The 12,085-nt window shown below is 39.0% G+C and overlaps 1 protein-coding gene across 1 annotated transcript in view; it reads right to left on the bottom strand.

Annotated features, from left to right (window-relative positions):
* The window catches only part of LOC129721033 (uncharacterized), a 56,338-nt gene extending 49,866 nt beyond the window's left edge, over nt 1–6,472 (bottom strand). Inside the window, exons 1-2 of the mRNA XM_055673079.1 lie at nt 5,988–6,472; nt 4,683–5,435 (exon numbers count right to left, since the gene is read on the bottom strand). Of these exons, the coding sequence (XP_055529054.1) occupies nt 4,683–4,762 (80 nt within the window). The 5' untranslated portion in view covers nt 4,763–5,435; nt 5,988–6,472. The remainder of the gene's footprint in view (nt 1–4,682; nt 5,436–5,987) is intronic.
* Nucleotides 6,473–12,085: the final 5,613 nt, after the last annotated feature.

Here is a 12,085-nt window from a genome sequence, read left to right as displayed (position 1 = left end):
GTTTCATTTATTTGACTAGAAATGGATGAAATGAGTACAATTCTACAAGCTCTGTGTCGCTCTCACGCATCAACGAAGAAAATCAAATATTGACGAGAACACAACAAAACCTGCCAATAATAGAATTAAAGTGGCAACTGTAATGTTAATTAAATTTAAAATCTTGGGATGACTTTATACGGTGAATAGTTGCGATGCAATATTGTTGTAATAATTCATTTCAATTAATGTTTTCAGTCGCAAGCAGCACAATAACTACTATAGAATTGTCATGAATATATAAGTTCTAATATAAGTTCATCTATTTCATTTTAGCACAACATGATGGATCATTTTCATATGTTTTTCGAATCTCTTTTTAATATTTCTTTTACGTTTTCTGCGTTAAAAATTTGGATATTTCAGCTATGCAAGGCAGCCAACCGAGATCTTCTTTACATGCCATATTACTTATTGTATTTTAGAATTCATCTTCATTAATCTCACATTATATGTATATGATCATATCTATATTGTTACATTAATTCAATTAAATCATGGTCATATCACTTATCAAAGTGAATCCTGATTAAAAACCCACCCCACTAACAAAAACTCCCTTCGTGGTCTTTGTAGGGATGCAGAGGTATACTCGGTCTCTAACAAATCAAAGACTACATTCTAACATTCCTTCCTTGTTGAAGGCTTCGTGCGGTACTGGCATAACTCGAAGTTCAGAGCTTCAAGAGAAACGGGATTGAAAAGTTGGCGTTTAAAATTACCTTTATCGTCTCCAAGAAATATATGAGCAAGTTAAAAACTTTCAAAAACACATCGACTTATAACTCAGTTTTTTTGTGGATTTTGAAACAAGTCTTTGTGAAATAAAAGTTAATCATATTTGGTATTATTTGACTGCAACATGGAAAACTTTTAAGTTGTGCCGGTGTTGCACGAAACCGACGATATCCCCACCTGACTGTAAGGACGTGGCCGGCGCCGTTATTGGTCTATAAAAAACGGGTCATTGAATGATGCACAGTGAGAAGGAATTACCACTCCCAGTCGTTCTTTCAGTTGATTCATTGTGCATCTTGAGTGGCTCGGACCCATCACGCAGTAGCAACCATTGATATGTACAGTCAGAACTAAGCTACTAAGCTAAGCTTTTAATATTTTTTCCACCGTGAAAATTTATGTGGAAATTTTCTCAAGGGTTTTATTTTCTTCGGAACAGAAATTCGGAAGGTCATTTACCTATTTCACTATCTACACTACAGTACACTTGCTAACTACACTGTCACTATCCATAGCGACTACCCAACAAATCGACAACTTTGATAGTTTTAAAAATAAGATGTGCAACATGTGCTCAGTAAACTCAATAACAAAAACCCATTCAACGAAAAACTATGTAGAAAAATGTTTTTGTTTCTAGATGTATCATTCTTTCGACTCCGGGTTATCTTTACAGTGAAAGTTATTCTTTTATACGTCTTATGAATATTTACGACTATTGTGAACATAGACTAGTAAGAAATCTAATAGTCTTGAAGGGGAACGAAAGATTTGTTAGCCATCTAATATAATTCAAATATAGACTTCTGGTATTTTGAAATTTATAAGAATGTCGTTTTTTATACTTTTTTTAACTTATTTGTCTTATTGTTATTCATAGAAAACTCGAAATCAATAAACTGGAGGCTAGTTCGAAACATTTAAAGATAAATAACAATTAATAATAACACTTTTTTACCGGTACTGCACTTAGACAGTATTCCAAATGAAACAATAGCATAAACCGCACTGTTTATGACTCATTTCAGATGAGGAATTGCCCTTTCGCTGCACTGCAAATTCAATTAGGATCGAAGTGCAATGATGAGATACGACTGGTGGGACGCCGGTGGCCGTAACTAAGTTGAGTTCAACGATTTTTTTTTCTGTCTACGTTCAACGTTTTCTCCCGGCTACGATAGTTATACGCTAATTGGGGAATAAACCAGTTGCGCCTTGGCGCACAGAGTTGAATAGCCAGCGGTGTGGAAAGCCATACCTAATTCATTCGCACAGGTTAAGGTATCATCGCCATCTCAAACCGTGCATACCTTTTAGATATATTTACGACCTACGATGCCTTGAATAGTGTTAATTCACTGAAATGGTTGCTGAATGCCGCTCATCGAAGGATCAAATGAACTGAACTGTGCTGAAGCCTTCGAAGAGCTACAGCCGATGTGGTTTTACTATAGCGCATTGAAAAATTGCCGGCTGTAGATAGAAAAAGTTAAACGCATGAAGCCCACTCGGGTCAAGTAAAGCTAACTTTCGAGCGTCGTGAGTCCATTGAACTTTTCGTTTCTAGTTCATACCGGACAGCTACGAGTTAGTAGTGTTACGTCTGCAAAAGAAATTGACCTGACACCAATTCGGTTCACCTTCCGTTCACTTGCGTATTGTTAAACATACAAAATAAAGTGTTGTTACTTTCATGCAGATATTGATCCTTTCTCCACTTTTTGGCGGCTGTTATTGGACGAAAAAAAAAGCAACAGACTAATTGCAGTCCTTGTCGTAATCGCCGCCTTCATGGGTTGGACTACTCTCGGATGGTTGGTTGCATAATATTCGCGAACCAGGTTGATGAAAGTGATTCGATTTCAGCCGCCGTTTTGCCTTGGTCATACTAAATCTGGCATTATGACGTGAGCATCGAAAAACGAGTTTTTTACCATACAAACAGGAAGAAAAACCGAGAGAGATCTGTTGCGGATATGCATACAGTAACATTTTTTAACGCGAAATCAAGTTATTTCGAGAGTTTATAAATGGTCGGGATGCAACCAGATCTATCCAAGTGTCATTTTTTTGAAACTTAGTTATTCCCATTAGTAAATGAAAAAACGGTATTATAACAAAAATTCTCTGTAGCAGGGTGTAGAAAATACTTTCAAAGTTTGCTTGGTGTCTTTTATATTTTGCCAAATGACCTAATAAGAGGCGATATAACGCTTTCTTATGGTCAACCTGTAATTGCGTGAATGACAATACTCCAACTTCCAAGGTGATTTGAATTTACTTTGGTCAAAAAGAAATTATTTTCATGAAAAAATGAGACGAATAATAAATACTAACCGATTTAGGAAACCATATCTTTCATAAAACTGAGAGTTGAGCCATGAAATTCTGAGAATATATTCTCAGGGGTATCTACACGACTACGCTTCCTGTGCTTTCGGAATTTGACCTTTTGTTTATTATACACAAACTTCGCGGCTAATCGTGTGTCCCTACTGACACTAACAGTCTTTCCCTGAGTCTGGATACGAGCATGCGATTACTAGATTGTCAGAACAGTATCGTATCTCGAGACCAGCTTGAAGGTCATCAACGCCTGCATGAATAGTTAAAAAAGAAGCTCTCTAATCTTATCGTTCATCAAATCTGTTCGATATTGTCGTCTTTCAACTCGAATGAGGTGGGAATTTTCCTGTGATGACTAACGTACCCATCAAAATAATCTTTTCCATTGCGCTGAACGTGATGTTGTACGTTTGGTTTTAGTAAACTAGCTTAGCTAGTTCAAAACATTGTGGCTTTCAAGATTTGCTGGACAGTGACACCCATTTTTATCAGATGTTAATGAGCAAAGTGAAAAATGAATCGAACAAGTTCGATAACTATCAAAGGATTCGTGCAGAAGACTTGAATGTATTGTTGACAGACAACGTTTGCTGTTTCCATGTTTGATTACTGCCTTGTTTCGCGAAAGATGTGCATGTAGGTCGAGGCACCATTCTTACGTAGCTGACACGCACATGTGGGAACGATGTAATGGATTTTGCCTCTCTTATCAATGTTCAACAAACTGAACGACAGTACTCAGTTGTTTGGACTCTAGTTTTAAAATCATTAAAGCAAACAAATTCATGCCTTTTGTACAATGGTTTTGTGGTTGGCGTTGTAATAATTGTGTTCCTCAATAGTTTAAAGTATCGGTGCTATCGCGACACGTGTTAAAGGGTGGGGAATCATAACACTAAACAGAAATATCAAGAGTGCTAAAGTTTGAATTCGCAACGTCATGGAATAACGCTACACATTCATTTGCATGGTAGCCTAAAATTCGAAATACAGTATAGTGCGATACGCAAAATTAGCAACATTTCGATGCGTTTTCAAGCACGTACACGTATATATGTACCGGTGGCATTCGGACGTATAATACCTCTGCCCAAGCAAATAGATATTAGTTTCCAAAACGGTGCAGTGAAAATAACTGCTTAACGCTAAACATGTTCCTTTTAGTCTATTGTCGATCGTTTCGCCATTGAGGAACACTCAAATCACGTATAACGATGCACATATGTTGGACATAGCACATAGAGAGATATAGGACTCCTCTATAGAATTGGTAACGCCTTCACGAATTTCAGTGAAATTTTGCCAGTTTGGTGACATCGGTGAAATCTTTTCAAAAGTTTTCTCTGTAACTGTAAACTATCACCAAACTCACAGTGTTTTACTAAAATCTGAAACGGTGCAGCCAATAACTCGGTAATCTACCATGAAAACCCTCTACCTAAAAACCGGCCGTAAAAACACAGTTGTATATCACATGTAGCTATCTGTTTTTCTGCTTGTATCACCTTGTACAAAAAACGGAGACAAAGCATTTCATAGATTCTCTTGTACTTATTTACCTGGTGTGTGTCAGCATGCCAGTGGAATTCCATTCCGCGTTCTCAATGTCGGAAGATGTTTTTCCGTTTGATATCGACATTGTGCCAAGTAACCCAGCAACGCCTCGTGACAAAATCGTTTAGAATTTTCACTGACGCGCACCTTTGGAAGCACGGCTAAATATTCGATCCGCTCACCCACTGGGATAAAATCTGATATTTTTAGATCTTCACACGCAAGTACGCACGCACTTCTCACTGCTTCCAAGTGCAATGTAAACTTCTTAACCTTCCATCGAATTAATTAATCGTGCAGATCTTCGCATGTGTGATGACCTTTCTCGTTGGTCTACGGCAAACTTGTCGGAACATTCCGATCAAACAGGCATCCATTTTTCGCTGTTGCTGGTACCGTTGATCGTGTGGCAGGTTTGATCATTCATTCTCTTTAGTGCGAGTGCAGAAATAAACAACTTGATTCACCAGCGAACTACACGCCAATGCCGTCTATTTCAACTGCATTTTGTCTACGCTGGCATTGCGTGTTAGTATTACACACATGTGCTAAGGTGCTAACACAGCATTAGTGGTAGTTTATTACGTAAAACACACGGTCAACACATTTTCACCGCTTAGATTTCCTTTTCAGTGAGATGCTTCATTCAATCCTTCGGTACGGCATTACTGAACACTACTACAATTTTTTTCTAGTTGTTCGCACTGTTTTCAGCTTCGGCTATTAAACATCAACAACGCAGCACCAATCTTCATGGTCTGTCGGAAAAAACGAATAAAGAAAAAGTTGTAACTTATTATATGGTTAATGTTTTTTATTAAATGTATCGAATTTAATAAAATTTATTTCATTAATATTCCAGCTTAAATTTGCTTCGATTAATACCATTTCAAATATCCTTATGTACTGGATATGCAATCACTACACATCCTGCAATTGATTGTTGTCAAGTAGATAGATAGGATAACACGTTATCGAGGGCACTGTTTATTGGGTCAATGTGTGTACATGTAGATGTTTGGATCATATTCAGTACGCTAAAAACATTGCAGAAAAGAAGCAGGCCAAGCATGTTGACCCTTTTGAACTACAGTGTTATCGATTTTGTAAGCTCTTCTCGTTGTTTGAAAGTAGATTTATATCTGTATACATTACAGTGATAGATTTCATTGCAATCATCCTAACACCACAGGAAATCGAGTTCACTTTATCTGTTTTTGCTATTATCTTTTTTTACTACCTATATTGATCTCTTCTTAATATGACAAGTTGAATTACAAGTAAAAAATGTTTCTCTACTTAAAGCTTACCTTCGCTATCTTTCTTCGGCGTCACGACCCGCATCACACACAGTCAATATGGTCGGCACGAAATTCGTTCAAAGGCTAACTTTATCTTCCCATGGTCACAGTTCCGGAGGGGAAAGTTATCAAGCGAACATACGTTGTCACACACGACGCGGCAGTAGCCAATTACGCCCTAAAGTAATTTACAATATTTACGCACTTACAGACCGACTCTTTCATCTATTGTCTGCTTCACACTGCACACAGCATCTTATCATAACAAATTTGCTGTGCAGATTATTTTTTGCTACGGAACAGAGCGGGTGCCCTGCATGTTTATCACGTAATTAAGTAGAATTATTATTTCTTAACGTATTTATAGGCGCCTAACCACTAAATTATGTAAACTTGTGATAAGAAAAGCACAATATTTCCCGTGTCGGTTCGCAACAACAAAACGAACTTCCTTCCGCGAAGACGGCTGACACTTTTGTGATTGAACCAAGCATCGCTCGCTCTTTTGTGTCGTATTTGCGGCTTTGTTTTGGTGTTTGAAAACGAATTTACAGACCAGAAAATGTATACATCGACGCAGCCGATTTCTTACGCGAGAGGAGGTGCCATTTTTCGTTCCTCTTCGGTATGTTCAGCGGGGGACGCAGCCGTGGCCTGCATACACCGAAAAAAATAAGAGCAAACCAATAATTGAAATTATCTCCGATTTTAGTTATTATTACCAATGATAACAGACATCCAAGCTAATTACGCTTCATGTGTAAAAAGATGCAACGGTTTTTTCGCATGTCGCCATACACAGTATGGTGACGCTTAAGAACACTTTGTAGTCAATGATTTGATAAAATCGATAGTTTTTCAGCTCTTATTCTCGACTACGAAGTTGAAAGAGATTTTAAAGGCTGTTCGCACCTAGGCGAACTCTCATATGCAATTGTCAAAATGTGTGTGATGACAAAAGCAAAAATATTTCCTTCCTTCTTTTTCTCATGCAAAAACATGCAAAGCATCTTCGTAGTAGCGAACCGATATTATCGCAATAAGAAGGGTTGCCGTTTTTCAATGTAGAAATTTTGAGCAGTCGTAATTCGTACATTATCGACAATATTATTCAATCCCAGTTTATATTTGCAATAAATTTGTTTGTTTTGACGACTTCAATAATATCTGAGAATTTCATGCGTCTGGCAGCTTTGACTGTAATCCAGCGCTGCCATCACCTAAGTGGTTGATTTCGCCAGTTGCAAAAAGATGTCATTAGCATTCCAAACGAGTAAGAATTTGAAATCTTACACCCGATTTCTGAAGTTTTTTGTTCTAGTTTGGATGTCTGTTATCTGTGTGAAACATGTGAATTGTTTCGGTCGATTTATAAAAATAAAAAAAAAGCCTTATGTAGCGAATATATTCACTCTAAAGCCGTCTCTCATTCTAAAGCCGTTCTACGCTATTTTGCAAATCAATACGAACCAATTATTTCTGATTGGTATTTCATATGTGTAGTAATAAATATGATCCCCCAAATAAAATTGACTGTCCAACGCTTTCCTTTGTACATATTGAAGAGTTATTTCCCTAACACGAAAATTGAAAAGTAAGAGCAAAGAATTGCAAATTTACATTCTCTGGTATAAATACATCGATTGAGCTATCGGACTCATTCGGAGACGAATGAATTTAAAGTCTCCGTTAGCAAAAAAAAGTAGTAGTAGTCTCGGACTATTTCCAGTTTCGAACGACGGCAATGACAGCCGGTGGCAACAAGAAGCCCTGCCAGCGATACGAGCCGGTGAAAAATCCACGCCAGCTCTACTTTTAGCTGGCAATATGGAGCATCCACAAATCGGCACACCCGTCGATCTAACAAGGAGCGATCGAATTGAAAAAAAGGAGACTGAAAAAGATTACTCCACAGGCAAACAGATGTGCCACTCGATGACGATTTCATCGACCAGAAAAATAACGATTATTTTGAAGTTTTGTTTAGTGGGCTATAATGCCGCTGCACAGGCAAAAAGTGGAACTTAATCCAATAGCGCCTGTCCCCTTCATCCTAGCTTAAAAGTGTCTTCGGAACAATTGTTCATATGAATGACCCGCATAATCGCAAATTATCAAAAAATATGGAAAGTTTACTATACTAAAAATTTAAAAAAAAAATAACTTTTTTGTGTTAAGAGATAGAAGATTAGTTTATTCAGCAAAGTTGTAGAAGATTCAAAAATACGAAACTTTGTCGAACAAACGAAAATCCTATCTTTTTTTGGTACAATGTTATAAAGTATATTACATGAAACTTTGTAAGGAAAAGTCCTGGATATGTGTGGCCTTCAACAAAAACGTGTGTTTTGTACTCCCAAATCCTTCTTCAGAACAACGTTTTCTTGTAAAATGTAACTTACAAACATTAAGTACAAAAAACTAACTTTTAAGTAACTTTTATAGAAAATACTCTGTAACTCTGTACCCAAAGAAGATAGGAAGTTTGTTTGTTCAGCGAAGTTTTATATTTTCACGTTCTAAAATTTTGCCGAATAAATAATTCCTCTATCTCTTAACACAAAAAAGTTAGTATTTCTGATATATGAAACCCATGGGCGCAACTTAGGAAAATTTCTAGGGGGGGCTAGTTTTCATACACTTCATTTAAAAAAAATAGGAAAAAGAGTTACAATGCGCCTATTTAAAAACCCATTAAGTAGTGTCGTAATAGAAGACAAAATCACTTCAACCGGGAATAAATCTCCGAAGATGTATTGAATATCTTGGCCATCTCTTTCAGCTGACACTGTTTCGATATTGAGGCGAACTAGGTTTGGTAAACGCACTGCCCAGCGCGTACCAGCAGTACACCCGTGCTAGTCGGCATAAAATAGGTCCCAGTGTGGTCCAAGGCATAATGCCATATTCTTAACTCCACGTGGAACCGACTGGAATACGAGGAACCATGAGAAGATTGGGGAACCGGTGGGAACTTGGTCGTATGCTGACAGGGAAGCGGTAGTTGTTCTCCTTGGAGAGCAGCTTGTCTGAGCGTCTGTTTTCCAGGATGGGGGCGGCTTGAACAGCGACTGATCCGAAGTGGACAGTGAACTATGAAATGCGGTGTCTCGCCTCTACACCCAAGACGGCGGCCCCGTCGCGAGACTAGGTATCGCAGCCCTAGTAAAGCAGCATGCTAAAATAAACATACTACGAACAATCAAGAATTAAAAACGAACCGGAATTACCCGCAATGATCTAGTGACGAAATAAGGACGACGATTAGAAGCACAACACATGTAACAGTAGATCGCTTAACGCCTCGGATGCCGACCGGATCCTGCTGGATCAGCTAGAACTTCACCAGTTCGGCATCGTTGCGCTCCAGGAGATTTACCGGAAAGGAGAGAAGGTACGCCGAATTTGTGGCCGCAAGGCACAATTTTAACAGAGCGGCGGCACAAACAATGAGCTGGGTACCGGGTTTATAGTGCTGGGCAGGATGCAGAGTCGTGCGATCAAGTGGCAGGCGTTCAGCGACACGTTGTGTTTGTTGAGAATAAAAGGCCGGTTCTACAACTACACCATCCTCAATGCCTACTGCCCTCTCGAAGGACGTCCCGATATAGAGAAAGAAACGTTCTACGCACAGCTGGGGAAACTTTACGATAGCTGCTCGCGTAGAGACATCAAGATAGTCATTTAGGACATGAACGCTCAGATCGGTAGGGGAAACATATATAAGCACTTCGCAGCTTCCCGCAGACTGGCAGTCCGAAGAACCTGATTTCCCCAAAAATACATCCACGAAACCACCTGGAGATCACCTGACCAACGTACAACAAACCAAATTAACCATGTTCTAATCGACGGCTCTTTTTTCTCAGACATACAAACGTATGCACCAGTTGTGGTGGGGGTATTGGCATGACCACTTTGATCGAGTCTAGTGCGACGTAGTAAAAAGTTGACGATGTAGCTGATACGACCGGTAGTTCTCTACGGAATCAATACATTAACGCTTCTGGTCTCAACGCTCTTGGAGTTTTCGAACAGAAGGCGCTGCGGACTATCTATTGTGGAGTACAGACAGACGACGGATAATGGCGACAGTGCATGAACCATGAGCTGCACGCGCTGCTTGGAGAGAACCCCGTTGCACAGCTGGCGAAAGTCAATCGGTTGCGGTGGGCCGGTCGCGTCGTGAAGATGCCGGACGATGATCCTGTGAAATCACTTCTCTTCAGCAACCCTGTGGACTAAGGGGGCGCAGCGTGCGCGATGGCTCAACCAGATCGAAAGAGACTTGCGGGTGATGAGACGTCTGAGGAACTGGCGAAACACAGCCCAAAACCGAGCAGCATGTCAACAACTCCTTGATACAGCACGAGCCACCACGGCACTCGTCTTATTAGTCTTTTCGAAGCTTGGGTCCTCCTACCAACACCGCGTCACTATCACAGTTCTCTGAAGAAGCACTTAACGCTTCACCTGTGGTCAGTTTTATTATAGGTAGGACTTATATTTTGTCAAGAGGAAGGAGTCTTATCGAAACCTCGTTCCTCCAGCCAAAACCGCGCTATAACAACAATTCGCTGAAGTGAACTATTAAAATCGACCAATCAGAGAGGGCTTTCACTTTGACAGAACTTTGGGTGATTTTCAGTTTCTCCTGTCACATCCTGTCCTACACGCTGCTTTATTTCAATTCTAATCTGATAAGGATCTACTCAGTTGGGTATTCTTATGCAAAACATCAAAAAGTGAGTTATCGGTAATTGCGTAACATTTACCCAAAATTTCATACTTACCGTGTTTACTCAGTTTTGAGTTATTATTCTTGATGTTTACTCACCCCTGAGTATATGTATATGTCAAAAGTTTTCAACAGCGATATTATCGGTTTCCGAAGATCAATTGGTCAATTACAGAGGATTTGAAAACATATAAAACATCTCTTCAAAATGAACAACCGCATATTGTATGTTCTGCGATGCCGTTTAAAGCCGGGCTTTTATTCGTGATAATAAACGAGAACATTTGTATTGATGTACAGCGCTTTGCAGTGTTTGGTGACGGATGATGACGGGTTCTCTGGCGTGCGTACTGTACAGAAATGTGAGCCACAGTTCACGGGCAACTGTGAACCGGTTGGTTGCCGCGTTCAATAAAGACACGGAAAAGGTTTAAAACATTTATAATGTTTCGATAAAAAATAAATCTATGTTTTTGATTCTTCTGAATTTATTTTATTTATTGAATCAGATTTACAAAACCCAGATATCATCAAATTCCCTAATTTGGGCAAACTGGGTAATTTGTACTCATTTTCGTTAATTTCTGGTTTGCATAAACAGCGTAGATTCTACTTAGTTTTTGGCGTATGACGCCCTTACTCAGAAGTGAGTAACCGTAAAAGTATTCTAATTAGGGTACCTCCACTTTTTCAAAAATGGGTGATATCTAACTCACTTTAGAGTAACGAAAAATGAGCATGTAGAGGTAAACGTGTTTACAGCCAAATTCCTTTATGCGTTTGTTTCAGTGTACAGCAGCGTTGCCAGGTATCCAGATTTTTGAACATGTATGCAGGTAGACAGATTTGGTGTCCAATTATCCAGAGTTTTCATGAATGATCCAGATTTTATTTTCTCTGTTCCGCAAAAAGGTCATCACTTCAAATTTGGTGCGAAATTTTGCAATTTTGTCACCTCAAATTTTACGTACCTCAAGACTTTTATCCGAAGAATTTACCTTTCACCCCACGAAATGACTTCCAGATTTTTTACAGATTTTGTTTTTGCCTTTTCCAGATTTTTAAAAAAATGACCTGGCAACGCTGGTGTACAGACACATGATTTCCGATCAACCACTCTTTATGCACCCTTATGAAACGATAACAATTGAGATTAATCGATATGGGTTCAAAACCAATCGATAGCGATTGTTTTCGCTGCATAAAGAAACTTAAAGAGTGGTTGATCGGGTTGCCTTTTGCTGCTGACTGTTAAAAGAGGCTCAATGCAATGGTATATGGTGCTTATTACGGGAGTCACTTCACTGTGAAATCAGAGTGAAGTGAATGAAGTCCTATTACGGGACTCACGCATGTGAGAAAAATGTCG

The sequence above is a fragment of the Wyeomyia smithii genome, chromosome 2, assembly GCF_029784165.1.
Source record: "Wyeomyia smithii strain HCP4-BCI-WySm-NY-G18 chromosome 2, ASM2978416v1, whole genome shotgun sequence".
Classification (NCBI taxonomy): domain Eukaryota; kingdom Metazoa; phylum Arthropoda; class Insecta; order Diptera; family Culicidae; genus Wyeomyia; species Wyeomyia smithii.
The sequence above is the reverse complement of the archived record's forward strand: the minus strand, read 5'-3'. Positions and strand labels throughout refer to the sequence as shown.